Source organism: Echinops telfairi, unplaced genomic scaffold (genome assembly GCF_000313985.2).
Source record: "Echinops telfairi isolate 266 unplaced genomic scaffold, ASM31398v2 ScPeMD7_655;HRSCAF=1070, whole genome shotgun sequence".
In the NCBI taxonomy this organism is placed as follows: Eukaryota; Metazoa; Chordata; class Mammalia; order Afrosoricida; family Tenrecidae; genus Echinops; species Echinops telfairi.
The window spans coordinates 24,798,524-24,816,711 of record NW_022104553.1 but is presented as its reverse complement, the minus strand read 5'-3'; the positions used below and the strand labels follow the sequence as shown (position 1 = coordinate 24,816,711).

Genomic DNA, 18,188 nt, shown 5'->3' with positions numbered 1-18,188 from the left:
GGGGGGGGCAAGCCCTTGGGAGCTTTGATAAGCTGCCTTTAAGTTCTTGAGATGGAAAATGACCCCTGGTATGTCCTCCCTGCTATTGAGTCTGTGCTGATTCACAGTGACCTGTAGGGCAAGGTGGAACTGCCCCCGTGAGTTTCTGAGACTAGTTGTTTTACGGCTGGACCTGTGGCTAGCAGCCCAGCACACTCCCACCTCCAGGGCTCATCTGTCTGTAAACCCCCAACTAGTTCACAATGAAAACTCAAGCTCCCGGCCATCCAGTCAGTCCCGCCTCAGGGCAACCCTATAGGACAGGGTGGAACCTCCCCTGTGGGTTTCCCAGACTGCAGCCCTCTACCGCGCTAATGGGATAGAAATACGGTTTCCGTTTTCCTAGGCGCCGCTCCAGTCAGCAGTTAGGCCAGGCTGTGCCGCTGGACCACTGGGCACAGCGCAGTAGGCAGCTGACCCTCTGGCACGCTGCTTCTGTGTGCTGTGAGGAGGGAGGGTGTCCCCGCTCAGATGTCACTGTCGCCATCCAGACCACATTCTGTGGGTAAACAGCCTGGGCTGCGTGTCTCCCGTCCTTGACGTGGAAGGCTCTGCTAGGTGATAATGGTTGCTGAAAAACTGTAAAAACGTGCAGAACATCGGCCCAGAGGGGATCCCTCTGAGGCAGGAGGCGGCCATGCTTCCCCCTCCCCTCCTCCTGCCTGTCGGGCTACCAGGTGCCCCTCCCTTTGCACTCCTCTGCTGGTTTCGATGATCTATGGTCAGGATGACATGTTTCTGGCCCCCCACCCCTGGGCAAACAAATATGGCCCATATTGGGAGTAGTGGAGGCCCTGAGCGTCGAGAACGGTTATGTGCTCAGCTGCCAACCGAGAGGTGGTCCTGAGAACCCACCCAGAAGTACCTCGAAGGAAAGGCCTGGCACTCTGCTTCTGAGAGGGCACGGCCTGGGAATCCCTCCTGGTGCCCTTGTTCTCTGTACACCCGGGGCCACCTTGACGGTGGCACCTGCCCAGACCTCCCAGCAGAGAATATTTCAGTTGAACTCCGACTCCAGGTGTGACCCGTGGAGCTCATCACCCCCGCCTTACAGGGCAGCAGCGGCTGGCTTAGCACCTCGCACACAGCCATACTCCCGCCTTGCTCCTGCATGCTTTCTACCGACCCAGCCCCTCTGGAGGCCCAGCTGCATGCAGTTCCACTGTTGTTCTAGTGGCTCTTGTCTGCACAGCCTGCTGGGTCCTGCCCACGCCCCCGCCCCCAGAGATAATGGTTAGGGTGGGTCTGCCCTCTACCTCTCCAAGGACACCCAGTGATGCAGTAACTAGTGGCGCTCTGCTGACCCCGACCTGGGACATCTGGCAGGCCGCTCAGCAGACGGGCGTCTCTTTCTGAAAGGGCCCCAGCAACCCTCCTGATGCAGACTCTGCCTCCTCGCTGAGCGAGCGGCCGCGCTGCCTGGGTTTGTGACGCCCCAGAGAGGGATTCGCTGCTGTAAACCAGAGTGCGCCTGATCTGCGCGTGAGACTAGCTCCGTGTGTGTGAGAGAGGGCACGCGAGTGCAGTGCATGTGTGCGACGCGTGTGATGCTGTGGTGGATTTCTCTTCCCCATCTGTAAACTGACGGGCGGGCTGGCTGTGGCCTCTTTGAGGAGCTGCGTCGTCCGATGCTGCTGTGCCCTGCCCTCCAGTTGACTTCCGAGGCCCGGCGAGCCTGTGAGGCAGAGGGTGCCCTGGGCTGCTGTCCTCGTGGCCACAGCAGAGCTGGTGGGTGCTTTAGCAGCGAGCACTCAGCCCCTGTGCCACCAACACTCCTTCCCTGGAGTCTCAGAGGGGCTGGGGGCCAGCGGGGGGCGGCTAATGGAACCATTGCCGAACGGCAGAATCCCCTTGGTGACAGGGCCGGCAGCTTGCAGCCTCTGAGGTGTGGAAGACTTAGCAAACCCTCCCTGCCTTTAAAAAAAAAGAGAGAGAGAACTTTAATTATGGCCAGGATGTGATTCACGGCCGGACATGCAGCAGTTGGACGATCTCTTAGTCCAGTTCTGTGACGCTGCTGATGTGCTCAGACAGCCTCCGCAGCCGCCGCCTCTGGGTCCTTTCTCCCCCCCCCCCACGGACACCCGCTGCCTCCGAGCTCCCTGACCAATCTTCCGAGTTCTGCTGACGCTTTGAGCCCAGAGAGAGAGCTCTTCAAAAGAGCACAGTGGGCAAGGGAGACCATCTTTACCAGCGAGGCTGAAACTGCTGCTTGTTTCAAAGAAGGCTTCAGGGGAAAGTTTGGGTTGAAGGCTCAAAGACAGACCGGGGACCAGTAGTCTCAGGGTTCACCCACCTTCTTTGGTTCCAGGGAACCTGGAAGTTGTGAGAATTTGAAATACTGGTCTGCGCGTCTCCGCTAATTCCACCCTCCCAACACACACCACTACCACGCCCCTTTGATCCAAGAGTCTGGTCAAAGTGGCCAGTCCTGGTGGCTGGGCACCACCTAGCTCTTCTGGTCTCGTGGCAAAGGAGGCCAGTGTTGATCGAGGCAATTGGCCACACATCCCATGTCTGCCTCCCCTGCCCCTCCTGGCTCTCCCTCCTCAGTCGCCTCAGGTGAATGCAGCCACTTGCCTTGGATGCCAGGCCCAGGCACTGCCCAGTGGGCGGGTGGTGGGCGGAGCACCGAGGGCCACCACAGTCTGTCTTAACTTCTCCGGTTCCCCCTTTATATTGGCTGACACGACCTCTTCCCCATCCCAGCCCCGGCCACCAGCTTGGTTTCTGTGCATTTGCCCATTTCCTGAGTGAGCCTATCCAGCAGCTGCCCCTCTGTGTCTGTCTGGCCTGCCTCGCACAGTGTGCTGCCCCCAGGCCTTCACCAGGCTGTGTAGCAAAGGAAGAGACTCGGGGCGTGGGCGGACCCCTTTGGGCTCAGTCCCTCCTCAGTCGCTGGACACTTGGCTCCCATTGGTTGCCGCCTGGCCAGCCCCTACTCGTGGGCAGCCGACTTGTGTGCCACAGAGGGCAGGCTGCCTGATCTCAGGCTGTCTGCGGGGTTGAGGTCAGGTTAAGTATTGTCTCAAAACCCGCAACAACTCACTGTTGCCTAGGTCAATGCCAACCCATAGCGAGCCTGTAGGACAGGCCCGGCCCTGTGGGTTTCCCAGACTGTAAACTGCTGATGGGAGTAGAAAGCCCTGCTGGCTGCTTTGAACTACTGACTTTGCGGATCACAGCAGTCCAGCTCCTAACCACTGCACCACCAGGGCCCTGGTTTCCTGAGAGGGTGTCCGCCATCATTCCTGTGCTGTTCCTCGCTGCATCAGAGCCCCCGGCGGCCGCTGTGGGCGCTCTCAGCAGCCCTTGGAGGCCTGAGCACTGGTTTGAGGAGGGGGCATCTCACAGTGGGTGGGAACAGTCCCTTGGGGGAAGCAGGGCGCCCCAGACCTGTCTGTGTTACAGAACGCTCTGTACTGAAGCCACCCGGTGGGCTGGCTGGCAATCTCCGCGGCTCTACGTTTGGCTTGTCGTGAGAAGAGGCCCTGCCTGCCAGCAGCACGGGCCGCTCAGACTCAGATGTGCACTGCCACGGAGTGGATTCTGACTCACTGGGAAGACCTGGGCTGTGTGCGAGGGGCTGCTGCTGGGGCCGGTGCAGAGGCTGGCACCTCCCTCACATGTTCACAGTCGCCTGGCTCCTGGTTTGCACAGGAAGTCCTTGGAGAAGCTCAGACCAAACAGGAAGTGACATGTCCCAGGGCAGCAGAGCACCAGCAAGCCTGAGGCCAGCGGGCTAAGGGGGGACGTGGCGGGCCCGCAGCCTTGGACTGGTGCATCCTGTAAGGGACAGGCTGTGCGCATGTCCTAGTAAACCTGCCCCTGAATCACTCTCGTCTGTTTGGAAATGAAGCCCGATTGCTGCAGAAACCAGGCTTCTGTTTCCTTTGATGCTCTTTAGTTGGGGGGGGTGTGTGTGTGTGTGTGTCACACACACTGGGGTCTGGGTAACAGTTTCCTGAGCAGAGTAGTTTCACGTTCAGCAATCTGTCCACGCTTGGTTGTGTGGCACTGCTATGCCCCCTCTGTGTCACACGGCTCCTCCTCCTTCGTCCCACAATCCCCGTGTCCATCCCTCCTCCCTCCCGACCCCTCCAGCGTTGAGCTGTGTCTCCTGAAAATGCCCTGTTAGTCTCCCCGGAGTGCATGCCTCCCGAGTGTCCCTGTCCTGTCTGTTGTCTGAGGGAGGACACTTGGTGTCATGCGTGGTGGGTTGCGTGGTGGCCTGCTGACCGACCCGCAAGGTCAGCAGTTTGAAACCTACCAGCTGCTACACGGGAGACAGACGAGGCTTTGTGCTCCCGTAGAGCGTTCCAGGCTGGGGAATCCACAGGGGCAGTTCTACCCGGTCCTGCAGGGTCTCTGTGAGCGGGTTTTGTGTCTTCAAACTCCGGCTCAGTGGCGGGGCGTGAGTGATTGTTGCACTGAAGGGCTGGCCCCCAGGTTGGGAGCTACGGTCCCAGGGGTGGGGGTGGGAGTTTGCACTCAGCTCCTGGTCTCTTTGTTGATGATTTTGAGTCCGTGCTTCTCTCCCACCCTCTCTGCCTGGGACCCTCTGTTGTGACCCCAACCCGAGTGGTCTGTTTGGGGCTACTTCTGGTCAGTGTCACAGAGGCCACGGAACCCGTGGTCCCCTGCCCCTGGGCTCTGCTCGCCCTTCTCTGGCGGATTCAGGTGGATTTCTAGTGGGTGTGGGAAAGGGGAAATTGGCTAGAGCCTTGTCCCCTGCGGCTCCATGAGCGGCAAAGGATGAGGCTGGCGCGCCAGTTCCAGAGTGCCTCGGGGAGGGGGGAGGGGGGAGGGGAAAGGGACATGGGGTGGGGGTGTAGAGACATTAATTGGAAGACGGGTCCCCTCGGTGCAGACCCCCTCAGGTAAAGAGAATGTCGGGAGGTGTCAGAGAAGTGAGGCATGTGGCCGCTGTGGCTCCTGCTGTGCTGGGGGAATGGAGGGGCCGGGAGGACTGCCCCTTTTGGGGGGACCGCTTGGAAGTTATGATTCAGTGTGGGAACCACTGAGGGTTTGCCAGGTTCCTTCCAAGCTGAGAGGGAGTGGGGGCGTCCCTGCCCCATCTCCCCTCTGCACAGAGAGCACCCAGTGTCTTCGCTGCCGTGTGCCCGTCCCCTTGCAGGCCTGGCCCTCTCTGGGGACCCAGCATCCATTATCTGCTCAGGATGCTACTACCACTTCCTGTTTACTCGGCGCCTCTGGGATCAAAGCGGCCGATAGCCATCTCTCTTTGCTAAGTAAACATGGCCAGCTCCCATAAACACCTCCGTCCAGAGGATGCAGCCTCTCGCCCAAGGTGTGACCGGCTGGCAACCGGCCAGGGCTCCGAGGCTGGATGAGCACACATGGGCAACTCATGCCGTGGCCAGCCGGCCGGCTCCCCGCCGCTGAAGGTTCCGTGCCAGTGACTCACTTGGCTTTATGTTCTCTTCTCCCCTGGACAGAAACCAAAGCCCAAACCCCGGCCGTCCATCACAAAGGCAACTTGGGAGAGCAACTACTTTGGGGTGCCGCTGACGACGGTCGTGACCCCAGAGAAGCCGATCCCCATCTTCATCGAGAGGTGTATCGAGTACATTGAAGCCACGGGTAAGCGTGTCCTCGTCACATCCCGGAGCTGACCACCCCCCGCCCGCTGGGGCTGTGGGCTGTGTGCTGGAGCACCGAGCTGGCCACTGGGCTGGGGCCACGAGTGCAGCTTAGCGTCCAGTGCCTTCTGAGAAGTGGCTGCGCAGGCCTCGTGCTGGCAGGCCCAGGGTCCCTCGCCGAGGCCGCACTTGTTGTTGTTGGACCTGGGCGGTGGCTCTGCTCTTAGACCCCAGTTGGGGCTGGGGAGGTAGGTGCCTCCCCTGTGCTCCCCCATGAGCAGATCCATCGTCGCCTCTCAACCGTTTGTGTCCCCATTCATCTGGAAACTGCTGGAGGGCATGGAAGGGGCTGCTGGTTTACCTGTGTGGCCTCAGACACTGGGGACCAAGTACCTTGCGGCTATAAAACAGATGAGGAGCCGTGATGGATGCTGACCAGGTGTCTGAGAGGCATGCCTGGAGAGGACTTTTGACTGTGTTTTTGTTTGGTTTGCTGGGGCAGGAGCGCCTGGAAGGGCCCCGGTGTCTTCCGGCCGCGTGCAGTTAGACTTCAGCACCACCGGCAACTTGGCCGTCCCCGCCCAGGTGGATGTAGCGGGGTCGTGGTGCGCCATCAAGGGACCGTGCTGGTGTTGGCAGGGCTGCACAGTGAACTCTCTAGAAGGCCTGGGGCCGCTGAGTGGATCACGTACGACCACAGTGGCCCCGTGGGCTGCAGTCCCACTGCTCCCGGGCGATGGTCATGGCCCCGGTACTGCCCTGCAGCTCGGTGATCAAGCTACCAGTGGCTACTGTGCTTGGCTCTCCCACTGGAGCCGAGCACTAGTCCTGGGGGAGTGTCCCTGTCAGTTTCCCTCACCGGGACCTGCTCTGTCTGTCTGTCTGTCTGTCTCGTCCATGACGTAGCTGTGTTTAAAGAGAACAGGCCAGTTCCTGCCTAGGATGTTCCTCCACCAGGCTTGGCCTCCGTTCCCTTCGAGATTTGACTCTGCAACACTTTGGGGGAGCAGGGGGTGGCGTGCTGTGTCCTGGTCCCATGGCTGGGGGCATGTCTCCGGTCCACCCTGCAGAGGTTGGCTTTGCTCTCTGATCACAGTGCCGTCAATGAGTCTCATCGTCCATGACGTTGGGGGTCCATCCCAGCTGTGCTTACATGCCTGGGCTGAGCACCTGAGCCAGCGGACTCTTGCCTGTGTGTGTTGTGGGCAACCTTCCCCAGTTAGCAGCCTGGCCCTCAAGTCCTGTTGTGCTGCCTCCCCCGCGCCCTCTGCATGTGGCCATCAGGAAGCGCTCTCTCCACTATCCGTGGGGTGTCAGGCAGGTGAGTGTTACCCAGGTACCCTCTGGGCTCCTCCGGGGCCTGCACGCAAGCCAGGAGATTGGCTCTGGATCGTCCAGCAAGGGCCTCACCCACCGCTCCCTGCCAGTGAAAAGCTTTAGCCTGCCTGCCTCTCCTGCGCCCTGTGTAAACACGACCTTCCCCAGTGAGCAGACTTCAGTGGTCAGTTCTACTCCGTCACCTCCTGCCTCTGTCCACTTCACTTCTGCCCCCAGCCCAGTGGCGCCCGCTGTGCCCTGCTCACCTGCCTGCTTCCTCCCCTTCCTGTTGTGTACCACAGCCACAAGCCTGGGTTCTTACATTCTCTGACGGGAACACGGATCACACCTGTGCTCTCTGGGTGTCTGCGCCTTGGTTCCACGTGCTAGCCCTGGCCTCAGACTTGGCCTCATTCTCCCCTCCCCTTCCCAGCAGCACCGTAGTCTTTCTCATGGAAATGTCACCTCCCTGGGGACAGTGAGGAGCCTGGTGGGGCAGGGCTGGGGAAGGTTGGTGGTTGGACCGCCAGGAGAAAGGTGAGGCCAGGACTTAAGTCGGTGCCAGGACTTAAGTCGGTGAAGGTGGCGGGCTGGGTGGTTCTGCTCTGCCCTTTGTAAATGTGCAGTGGTGAAATCTCAGAAAGGACTGAAACTGGGGTTGGTGAGCTCGCGGTCTGGGTCGTGTACGCTTTTTCTAACTCCTAAGCGAACTCTTTTGGTTGTTTGCTTCGTTTTTAAAATTAAAGCATGGCCCTTGTAGAAATTCAGCAAAAGGCCAGGCTCAGGAAGAGCGGGAAGGTGGTGGTGGAGTCGCGTAGTGGGAACCACGGCCCCCATCCCGCTTTGCTTTTCTCCTGGCCCCTGTATGTGTTCTTCCAGAAGGAGCTGAGCCAGATGGGGGCTCAGGAAAAGGAGGAATCTGAGTAGAGCCCACCTAGGGGAGGCAAAGCCCCCCGATTGGCCAGCTCACCCACTCTCCACCCCAGGGCAGAAGTTGGCTGCTGGCTGTAGCCCATGAAGATTTTTCTTCTTTCTTTTTCTTAAATGAATCTGTTTATGTGTATTCTTAATGTGGGTCAACGTTTACAGAATCAATTCCCTTTCCACTCACGCCTCCCTGCACATTTTGGTCTGTGACACTGGACTGCAGTCCCCACAATACGACAGTCCTCTTTCCCCTTCCTCCTTGTGTCCACCATTTCCTGTTCCTGCCGGCCTGCGGGGCTGGGCCCCTCCCTGGGCAAAGACTGCCCTTGGATCTGCTGTGGCTCAGGATTCTGATGAGTGCTACCTCCCTGGGGTGAGAGTTCCCCGGACAGGCTGCCTTTGGGCTGAGTGGGGAGCCGTGGCAGGGGAGGGGCGATTGCAGCTCCAGGGTGAAAGGTGACGAGGGCATGTATCTTGGAGCAGCCCGGTCTTTTATCACTGTTCCAGGGTCTGTATTTGTCTCCCCCACTGACCCAGCACTGCTCTGGTGAGCCCTCTCGGGGCGGGTGCCACTGGCCGGTGTTGGCACCATCTAGTTGACCCATGTGAGAACTACTGCTTTTTAAACCAGCATTGTCCTGAGAGCAGGGGTCCCTGTCCCACAGAATGTGACGTTGAATGGCTTTGCCCGCCTCCGTGAAGTGGTCACGTCACAGACTGTGCGTGTGTGTGTGTGCGTGCGTCCTGCTGTTGGGCCCTCAGTGAGGCATTCTGACAGTGATGGGAGAGTCCCCGGCTGGTGAGCACCTGTCTGATCGCTCAGCCAGCTCCGAGGCGCCCCTGGCCAGCTAACAGCCTCCACACGCCCCCTCCCCCGCCAACAGGCCGCTTCTTGAGCGTGTTCCCGTTTTAGGAACTAGGACACGGCTGCCCAGGGCCACTGCCAGAGCTCTGGGGAGCCGGGCAGTGTGTGTGTGCACGCGTGGCGTGTTGTCCCATTTGGCTTCCTCCCTGTGGGTGTGCAGACGTTACTGTGAAGTGTAATTCTTCATAGCTCTTATCTTTGCCCCCACCTTTTTCGTTGAAGATGGTACAGCCTACTGACAGGTAGACAGGGTGTGCAGAGATGAGCCAGTATCCACCTGTGTGGTGTGTGCTTTGCCATATGTGCTCTGCCACTCCCTCCCTCTAACTGTTAAGCCATTTGAAAGCACACCTGCAGGTGCCATGACACTTGCTCCACAGCCTCTCCTGGAGCCTGGGCGTGAGCTCTGTCGGCATCCCTCAGAGAGCGCTCCAGACTCTCAGCCACGGAAGCGAAGCCGGCTCGTAGGCCAGGCAGAACGGCCCTGCGGGTTCCGAGACTCACTCTTTAAGGGACTAGAAAGCCCCGTCTTTCGCCCACAGAGCATCTGGTGGTTTTGAACTGCAGGCCTTGCGATTAGCAGCCCAGTGATTAACCCAACATGCCACCAGGGCCCCTCTCTCACAGACAGCCCCTGCCAGTCTGTGTGCTCGGCGTGTGCTGCAGGATCCCATCAGTATGCACTCTGTGTGCGTGCTGTCCTCTCTCTACAACAGTCCTTCCTGCGCACCCTCCTCTTCAAATGACCTTTTTGCCACGTCTAGACAGTTGTCCATCCAGTGTCCTCTCTGCATAGCGTGCTGTCTGGATCTCGTCACCCTCTCAGCATCTTGCCAACACCGCCTGTCCAGGGCCACCACACAGTGAGTGAGGCCGCTTCCGAGCAGGGCTGAGCCCTGAGACCCACAGGGCGCAGAGGGAGCTGGCTGAGCCAGTGGCTGGCCGGCGGGCTGTTGCTCCCTCAGCTCCGAGGGGCTCACATGGAACTGAATTCTCTCAGGGACTAATGCTGCCCTGGCTTTCTGGGCCCCTCTCCCTCTCCCTCTCCCTTGGTAGGAAAGGCCCCACTGCCACTCCCTGGTGTTCCAGGGCTGTCCTGCTGCATTAACGCTCATGCAGGCAATGCTTGGAACCACCCGGAGGGGGGTGGGTGTCAGCGCCCCCTCCAGCCCACCAGACACGGGACATTCTCAGTACCTGCTATCCAGCTGTCAGTGCCAGTGTAGAGGACCAACGTAAATGAGCACCTTAGATCATCCTATCAGTTGAACCAGCATGTGTGTGTGTGTGTATGTGTGTGTGTGTGTGTGTGTTTTCAAGATAGAGAGAGAATGATACAAAGAAACAAGACTCATGATAGAAAGGGGGGCTCCCTTACAATCCCGGGCTCCAGCTGTGGATCCATTCATGGATCAGTTTTGCTAATAAGTTCATTTTGTCTAGTTGATTGAGTCACGAGGGCCCCGTAGGAGGGAGTGGAACTTGCCCTGCAGCATTTCTAAGGCTGTGGCTTTGTGCAGGCTGACCGCGGCAGCCATCGATGGCCCGTAACAGCTGCAGGGTGGGAGCTGTCTGCCCTTGCTGTGCACCGGCCTGGCAATGTCAGAAAGTGCTCTTCCGCCTTGGCACCTTGGGCATCACTTTCCAATCCCACCTCCAGGCCAGCGGTCTTTTCCTTGCTGGCCAGAGGCGAGGGGCTCAGGCGTGGGCAAAGGCGCCAGGGTCCCTCTGGGTGTGTGAGCAGATTGCAGCATACCTGCCAGACTTGGGTCCCCAGGAAAGGACCTGGCCTGAGCCCCCTGTGAGTAGCGTGTGGGGAGCCGGCCTGGTCTGTACCCATCTTCTCTCTAGCCAGCCTTGTGTCACAGAGCTTGTAAAGCAGGAGCGGCCAGTCCGGCAGATCAGATCTGCCTCTGTGACTCACAGCTAGCTGAGCTAATGGGATATTTGGCTTGCCGCCTCTGGGCGCCACTGACATGGAGCCACAGCTGCTCCACAATCACCGCCGGACAAGCACCTGTCCCTGTGTCCCCGGCCAGTGACTCCCCAGGGTCAGCGTGTTTGAGAGCCCGCCAGTGCCCTCCCAAGGGCAGCTTCTCAGGACCAAGTGCGCCATCTTCACCCTCAGGATGGGCTTACAAGCACTCCCCACTCCCAGAAAGATACGGTATAGCTGTCTGCTCCCAAAAAGCTGACAGGAACCCGTGGGGCAGCTTCACTCTGTCCTGCAGGGCCTCCCTCACCGGCTCCAGCAGGCTGTGTGGCCAAGCGGCACCTTGTTCCACACCTGAAGGAGCACTGCCCTGGGTGGGCAGCAGCGCTGGGTCAGGGCTGGATACGTGACCCTGCGCACAGGAATTGTGTCCTGATTGCTCAGTGCTTGGTCTCCAAATACTACTGAGCTCATCCTTTTTTCCTTTCTTTTTCCATGGAGGAGCCGGGTTTTGTTCCTTGAGCAGTCAGTTCTCCAGTGAAGCTGAGCTGGGCCTGCCCTCCTGGGGCTGGGTGTGTGTGTGTGTGGTGCAGCTGTGCACCACACAGTCGCCGCCGGGAGGCGATGGCGCCAGGCCTGTGGGAGGACATGGAGCCGCAGGGACTCCCACGGGGCGGACACGCGAGACCAGTCCCCACCTCGGTCTGGGCCCGTGGGAGCAGAGAGCAACACCACAGGTGCACCTGGAGCAGGAGCAGCGCCCAGCAGGGGAGGAGCACACAGCTGGAGCGGCCACCTGCTGGGCATCCCATTGTGTCCCCAGAACACGTGCTGGAATCCTAACCTGTGCGCTGGAGATGCGATCCTTCTTGGGACTGGGTCTTTGTTGTGTGAACAAGGCCCTGTCAGTGTTCTCAACCACATTATACATGAGTGCATGTTCTCAGTGCGGGTTTACCAGTAGTTAGGCTCCGGGCTGCTCTGCCTTTCCAGCGGGGTTCTGTAACCATTGCCGCAGCTGCACGGAACTCCCAGACAAGGTTCATGAAAAAGGGCTCATTAGAGAAGCCAGCAGGTGACAATGCAGGTAAGAAGTGCTCAGGATACAGTTGTTCAGCAGGACAGGTTACAGGGTTTTTGCGGGTTGCTAATGAATGCTCTAAGTAAGCCTTAGCTCCGGCTCTGGCCAGCACACTCCACTCGCCAAATTAAGTGCCCACGGCCGCCCACTCCATAGGACAGCCTCCTGCCCAAAGCACCCGGCTGTACTTGCTCCGTGGGCTGGGAAAGCCACTGTCTGGCTACTGCTGCTGCTGCTGCTGCTTCTCCGGCCTCACAGCTGTTGCCTGGATCCAGGAGCTTGCTCCACTGTGGCACAGGGATCTTGGGTCTAAAGGACGTGCTCCACTCCTGGCTCCTCCTCTTGCTGGGAGTGCGGTCCCCACTTCCCGGCTCAGTTTATCCCCCAGCAGGCTGGCAGTCACATGAGTCCATTAACCTGAACCCTGTCGGTATCTCCCACCCAGGCCCATGGGGGGAAGGTCCTTTGGTGGGAGCAGTGGAGGCTGGCTAGCAGAGCCTTAAGCGATGCCTGTCCTGCACGTCCAGCAGCGGTCTCTGCCCACGCTGTGCCTGGAGGACGGATGTGCTCATGGTTTCTGCCCTGGCTGTTGTTTCTACTCGGCGGTTTCCCTGCCCCCTTACAGGCTCAGCTGTTGTCAAAGCCCTTGTTGGAAATCTTCTGGATTTTAAAAGTTCATAGAGATTAGACACCGGAACAAGCAGACCCAAATGGGGGAGAGGCAGGTGCCACGTGGAGCTCACCAAGGGCCTGAGGACCTCAGGGCCCCGGAGCTGAGCCAAGGACCTCCCCCAGCCCCAACAGAGAAGGAGGCACCTTCCCTGGAGCCAGTGTCTTGCCTGGGGACTGGTGGGCTCTGGTGCACCCAGCGGGACCCTGGTCCCCCGGGGATGGGTACACTGCTGTCTGTGGTCCCTGGGCAGAGCCCGTGCCCGGTCCAGGTGCCGCACTGGAAAAGACCTGCTAATGCCCCAGACTGCAGAGCCCAGCAAGGTGTTGTGGGCGCTGGGGGTGCAAGTCCAACCGGCTGTCGAGGGCACAGTGGCAGTGTTGGTGGGGGAGGGCTGGGCAAGTACGCCGTGTCCTGATTGTGGAGGTGTGTCACCGGGATGGACAAAACCAGCGATCCAGACTCACTGCCCTGGGGCGATGCCTCCAGACACTCGGGTCAGTGTGCCCAACGAGCGCACCTCCCTCGCTCCCCTCGGCTGTGACTGGTCGCCAGTTGGGACCGTGGTCAGGCTGATCTTGTCAGGTGGCCTCCCGGGGCGGACCCTCTCTGGAGGAGGAGCAGCAGGGAGGGCTGCCACATGTGCTGGCTCGTGTGCATTCCCTGCAGGTCACGGAAGCCCAGTAGACAGTGGCCTTGACAGACTGGCTCCCGGCGCCTGTGACCTTCCTCGAGGTCAGCTCGTCTCCCATGCGTGCATCAGTTTTCTATCTCACCACTAATCAGGGGCCTCTGGGAGACAGCCTCGCTGCGGGGGCTGATGGTAGTGGGCCGGCTTGCCCACAGAGGAGCCCAGCAGGGCGCCTGTGTGCGTGCAGTGAGACCCCCTAAATGAGGCTTTGTGCCTGGCGGACCTGGAGCCAACTCTACCCTCGGCTCCAATGCTGGAGAACAAACATGCCCCTCCCCGGCCTCCTGTTCTGGAGCCAGCAGCTCCACCAGAAGGTGGACGGAATCACCTGTGGCCGCATGGCTGCCCTGAGCATTCATCTGCCTGCCGCTCCCATGCTAGCTGGGCCCTGTCGCTGGGCAGAGGCACCTGTTGTCCAAGATCTTACCCAGGCATCTCGGCCTCCAGGGGGAGGAGCCCACAGCCATCTACTCCCAGCCTCCCCTGGGTTCCCAGGTGAGGTCAGAGGAGGAAATGTGCAGCCAACTGTCCTCTGGGGCTGAGTCCCCTTTCCCTGCTCCGGCTCTGCTGCTTCCCTGGCTGCCCCAGGTGAGTCAAGACCAGGCGTGGCACCATTGGTGCTCTTAAGACCCCTGGCACCACGCAAGGAGGGAGGAGATGGGACAGAGACGGAACACGGTTAGATCCATCCAGGAAGCCAGTGCCCTGAGCTCAGTCGAGGGACAGGACGTGGCCTTGTGTGTGTGGAGTGAGTCCTGGCCCTTGAGGGCTTGAAGCACTCGGTCCAGCTGCCTCTCCACACATCTCCCTCTCCCTGCACCCGTCTTCAGGGGATGCACTCAGGGCTGTGCCCCGTGTTGCTGGCACGGGTCCACCCAGACCCTAGGCTTGGTCCCACAGGGCTGCTGCCCTCAGCATGGGAGGCCAGAGCTGGGGAGCCTAAGAACCGGGGAGCCCAGGAAGACTCTGCAGGCGACTTGGCCCCTGAGCGCCGCGTATCTGTCCACTTGTCAGAAGGGCTAGCACCCCATCTGTGTCTTTGCTCGGTGCCGTCCTGTGGCCTGAAGTGTCACCTCACTCTCACTCCAGGCAGGAACCCAAGGCCCACTGTGGGCCCAGTGTGCACAGCCAGCCACCATGCTGGGCACAGAGGTCTCCGAGGCTGAGGCGCACGTGGGGCCTGGCCCTTTCTGCCAAGACAGAGCAACTGGGTCACAGGTAGGGAATTGAGGTCACAGCAAGTCAGGAGGCTTCAGACCAGGGCTGCAGACAGGAGAGCGCACTTGAGAACCCTGCTCTAGAAAGATAAGCCCATGCTTCTGTGCAGCCCCCTAGGGGACAGAGTGGGGGGTGCTCCCAGGTGGCTTGGTGTGAAACAGAAGGTGGCTTGGAAGTCAGACAATCAAGTCCCGCCTTTCACACAGAGGTGGCGTGAGGTCTCCTGCCTCAGCCAGGTCTGTGTGCTCTCACCCGGCTATTGAAGGCCACTGGCCGCCCAGGCAACAGCGCCTCTCCCCACATCAGCTGCAGCAGGGCCAAAACAAGAGCCCTCCAGGACGGACGCAGGCCAGGGGCCCAATAACGGCCACTACAATCAGGGCCCTGTTTGAGGTCTCATGCGTGTGTGTGCATGTGTGTGTGATACATGCACGTGCGTGTGGAGGGGCTGGACCACAGCAGACAGTGCTGTGTTCTCCACACGAGTCAGCCGAGGAGCCGTGGCAGCCAGCAGGTGCTGTCTTGTGGCAGACACCGAATCCAGAAGGAGGGCTTTCACTTCCTGGGCCGGGCTCCCTCTGGAGAGGACACCCGCTCCACGGTCAGCCCTGGAGGCGGTGGAAGGAACCCCGTGTCGGAGTCTGGAGCCACACGTAGTGTGGGTGCGGCATGAATCGCAGGCTCGTGTTTGTTTTCTGTGTTTTCATTGTATTTGCTGTCGTGTTCGTGGGCAAATGCGCCAGCGTGGCCATTTCCACACGTGCAGCTGAGTGGAGCAGTGGTGGCCTTCGAGTGGTGCCCCCATTCTCACCCTCTGCTCCTGGGTTACTTTCCCACCACTGCACTCACTGCCCCAGTGTCCCATCCGACCTCTCGAGGTGCTGTTGTGAGAGGCCTTGGGGAGCATGCGCTCAAAGCAGACGGTCTCCACTGCTCAGACGGACCGCTCCCTTTTCAGGAAGACTCGGGCATAAGTTGGGTTGCAGGTCTGAAGATGAGCTCGGCAGTGCTTCCTTGGGGTTAAGTCGTCTCTGGCCCCAGCACAGACTTTAAGAGGATTGAAGCTTCTGTTCTACATTTCCCCCCTTGTGATCCGCATTCGGCTCTAGAATCTTCACTCAAACTGCCCAGTCATGATAGCTGGGCACCACCCAGTTCTTGTCTCCTGGCACAGGAGCCACGGTTCTTTGTGGAGGCCACTTGCCACGCTTCCCATGCTTCTGGCAAACAGGGGCCGGTTGTTGTGCCAGGCACTTCGCAAGGAGCCCGGAGGTAGAGCCAGGGGATCACTGAGCAGGTGACGAGGCCAGTTAACGGGGTATCCCATGAAGCCGGAACCCAGAGCCTCCAAACCCCACGCGGTTCTTGGCTGTCCCTGAGCAGCCTCGGCAGCTCGCCTCGTCTGACCCCATGGTAAATCTGGCTGCTGCCGTTTTGCTTGTTTTACCGTCACCACGACTGAGGGGAGCCTCGTGACCAAAGGTGAGGCGCTCAGCTGCTACACTGGAAATGGTTGGGGGTCAGACCCCACCCAGCAGCTCCGTGAGGTGGGAGGAGCAATGCACGTGGCCCGTGAAGATGGCAGCCCAGCTCGGCCATGTGGAATCCCGGGGACCCCCACGGACTCAGCAGCCCTGGCCACGAGAGTGGGTGGCATGACTGGCCCGGCCGACGCTGGTCCTAGAGTCCGTGGGTGAATGGAAGGCTGGGCTCATTGGGAAAACAGTCCTGCTGCCAGGAGAGATGCCCAGCGCTGGAGGACGGCTGCCCCCTGTGTTCTCTTGATGTCAAGGTCGTGGAGAGTTAGCATCTACGACGCTCTCGCTTCCTTAAACACGTTGTAGGTACGGCTTTGCTGGCTCTTCCTCCCCGTGGGCAGAACCGACGGGAAGGTAGCTTTTGCCCACACAGAGCGGCCTTCCACCTGCCTGCTGGGCAGCCGTGACGTAAGGCCGGCCGTGCGTCCCTCTCCGTGGGGAGGCTGAATGGCCGGTGATCTCTGGAGGGGTGCACTTAGTCGGCGTTTCAGGAGCACCAGCTAAGGGCAGAGATGTTGGTTTTTACAGTGTCAATTGCTATGTTCCTGGCAGACTTTCCCTGCAGAGGCAGAAAGGAGGACGGACAGTTTGCTCGGTGCTGTTGGTGCCCCGTTTACCTGAGGCACGTGTGAGTGGGGCCGGGCCTGCCCAGAGCAGCCGACTCTCCCTTTCCTCCTCATGCTCAGTGGGGATGAAGACTTAAAAAACAGTTTCTTGGTCGGTATGAGAGGAAGGAACGGCTGGTTTAGAACTGGCGGCTGCAGACAAGTGCTCTGGCTCCCACCCTTGTCCTCACCCTGTTAGGTTGGAGCGCCTCCCAAAACACGGTCCAGCCAGAACAGTGCCTTCCAGGGCCAGTTTCCCTTCAAGGCAGAGAGGTCAGCTCAGAAGGTCCTGGCCACGGGTGCTTTGGCATTCCAAAGCGGTCATCGGGATAGATTTTCTGGAAGGACCCAGGGTGGTCACAGGGCTGCTTGTGAAGAAGAAGTTTGATGAACGTGGAAGCCCACGTTGGTGAGAGCATTTTCCCCATCGCATTGGCCTTCCTTGCTCTGCGGGCTGGCACGTCCATCCCTCTGTCCCGTGCGCTGGCCCGGTTCTGCTGCTGCTCCGATGGTGGATCCAGGAGGCTCACTGCACAGGGACCTCGGGGTCCAGAGGACGCTCTCCACAGCTGGCTCTGGCGGGTACTGAGACCCCTCCTCCTGCTTCCCAGGGGGCGCGTTTTAGGCTCAGCAGGACTGCACTCTATGAACTGCAGTTTGCAGTCACTCGCATGTGAATCCTACCAGTGTCTCCGCCCCTCCCCACCTTCTCTGGCCTCGTGCACGTGGTTGTGGAAAGGAGTTCCTGTGTAGTGGACAGGCCCTCCCGTGGACTGGCTGAAAGGTAGAGGGTTTCAGGCTCACACACTGCCTTGGGGGGGCCCCGCTCCACCAGTCATTTTCAGACACGTAAATCTGTTCTTTTTATTCCTTGTTACTGCTTTGTGTTTCTTACGCATCCTGACCAGGACTTCCTACTGTGATCCTGGTCAGAGTGGTCTGTGGTAGCTAGGCACCATCTAGTTCTTCTGGTCTCCGAGTACAGGAGGCAGTGGCCCATGTGGACCCCTAGGTCAGCATCATTAGGAGCTCCTGGTCTTTTGAACACAGGATAGGCCTATACACTCTGCTCCTCTAGTTTAATCCCCCCAAACCCATCTCCTTTCTCCTAAGGCATTGGCCACACAGAACTCATGGATGGGAGCAGCAGGTTAGAATTCGCTCAGCAACTCTCAGTACAGTTCTCCCATCAGAACCTGCTCACCTCAGCCGTGCCTACAGCTCAGTCTCTCTGCAGGGCCAGGAAGCCTCATCTTCCGTCCCAAGGGGCCGCTGGTCAGCTGTTAGCTGCCCAATGCTTACATCCCCACGTTGCGAGACAACGTCCTGCAAATTCCACATAAGACTCTTCAGGCCAGCTGGGGCCTCAGGAAGCCTCGCCACCAGTCCCTGGGCCGGTTCCCACTGCTGGAAACAATGGGTGCCGGCTTGCCCCCTGGGGGGGAGCATTTCTGCTGAGGAGTGGGACCGCCCGCTGTGTCCGACATCTGTGACAACAGCCATTCCCCTTCATCACGCTCCCACAGCCTCGGGACTGTGACACTGGCCGTCTGGCTCACACCGTGGGCTGGGGTCACAGATGGCCCCGTTTCATCAGACGTGGTGTTTCTGTTTCTCATTCTTCTGCTGGCCTTTGTGTGACTCTCAAGGGGGATGGTGGTGGCATGGCTTTGTCAAGCTGCCATTGATAAGAGAAATGCC

The 18,188-nt window shown here is 59.7% G+C and overlaps 1 protein-coding gene across 1 annotated transcript in view; it reads left to right on the top strand.

Annotated features, from left to right (window-relative positions):
* The window catches only part of ARHGAP35 (Rho GTPase activating protein 35), a 41,705-nt gene that overhangs the window by 11,313 nt on the left and 12,204 nt on the right, over positions 1 to 18,188 (top strand). The window contains exon 2 of the mRNA XM_004710398.2: positions 5,499 to 5,643. Within this exon, the coding sequence (XP_004710455.1) occupies positions 5,499 to 5,643 (145 nt within the window). The remainder of the gene's footprint in view (positions 1 to 5,498; positions 5,644 to 18,188) is intronic.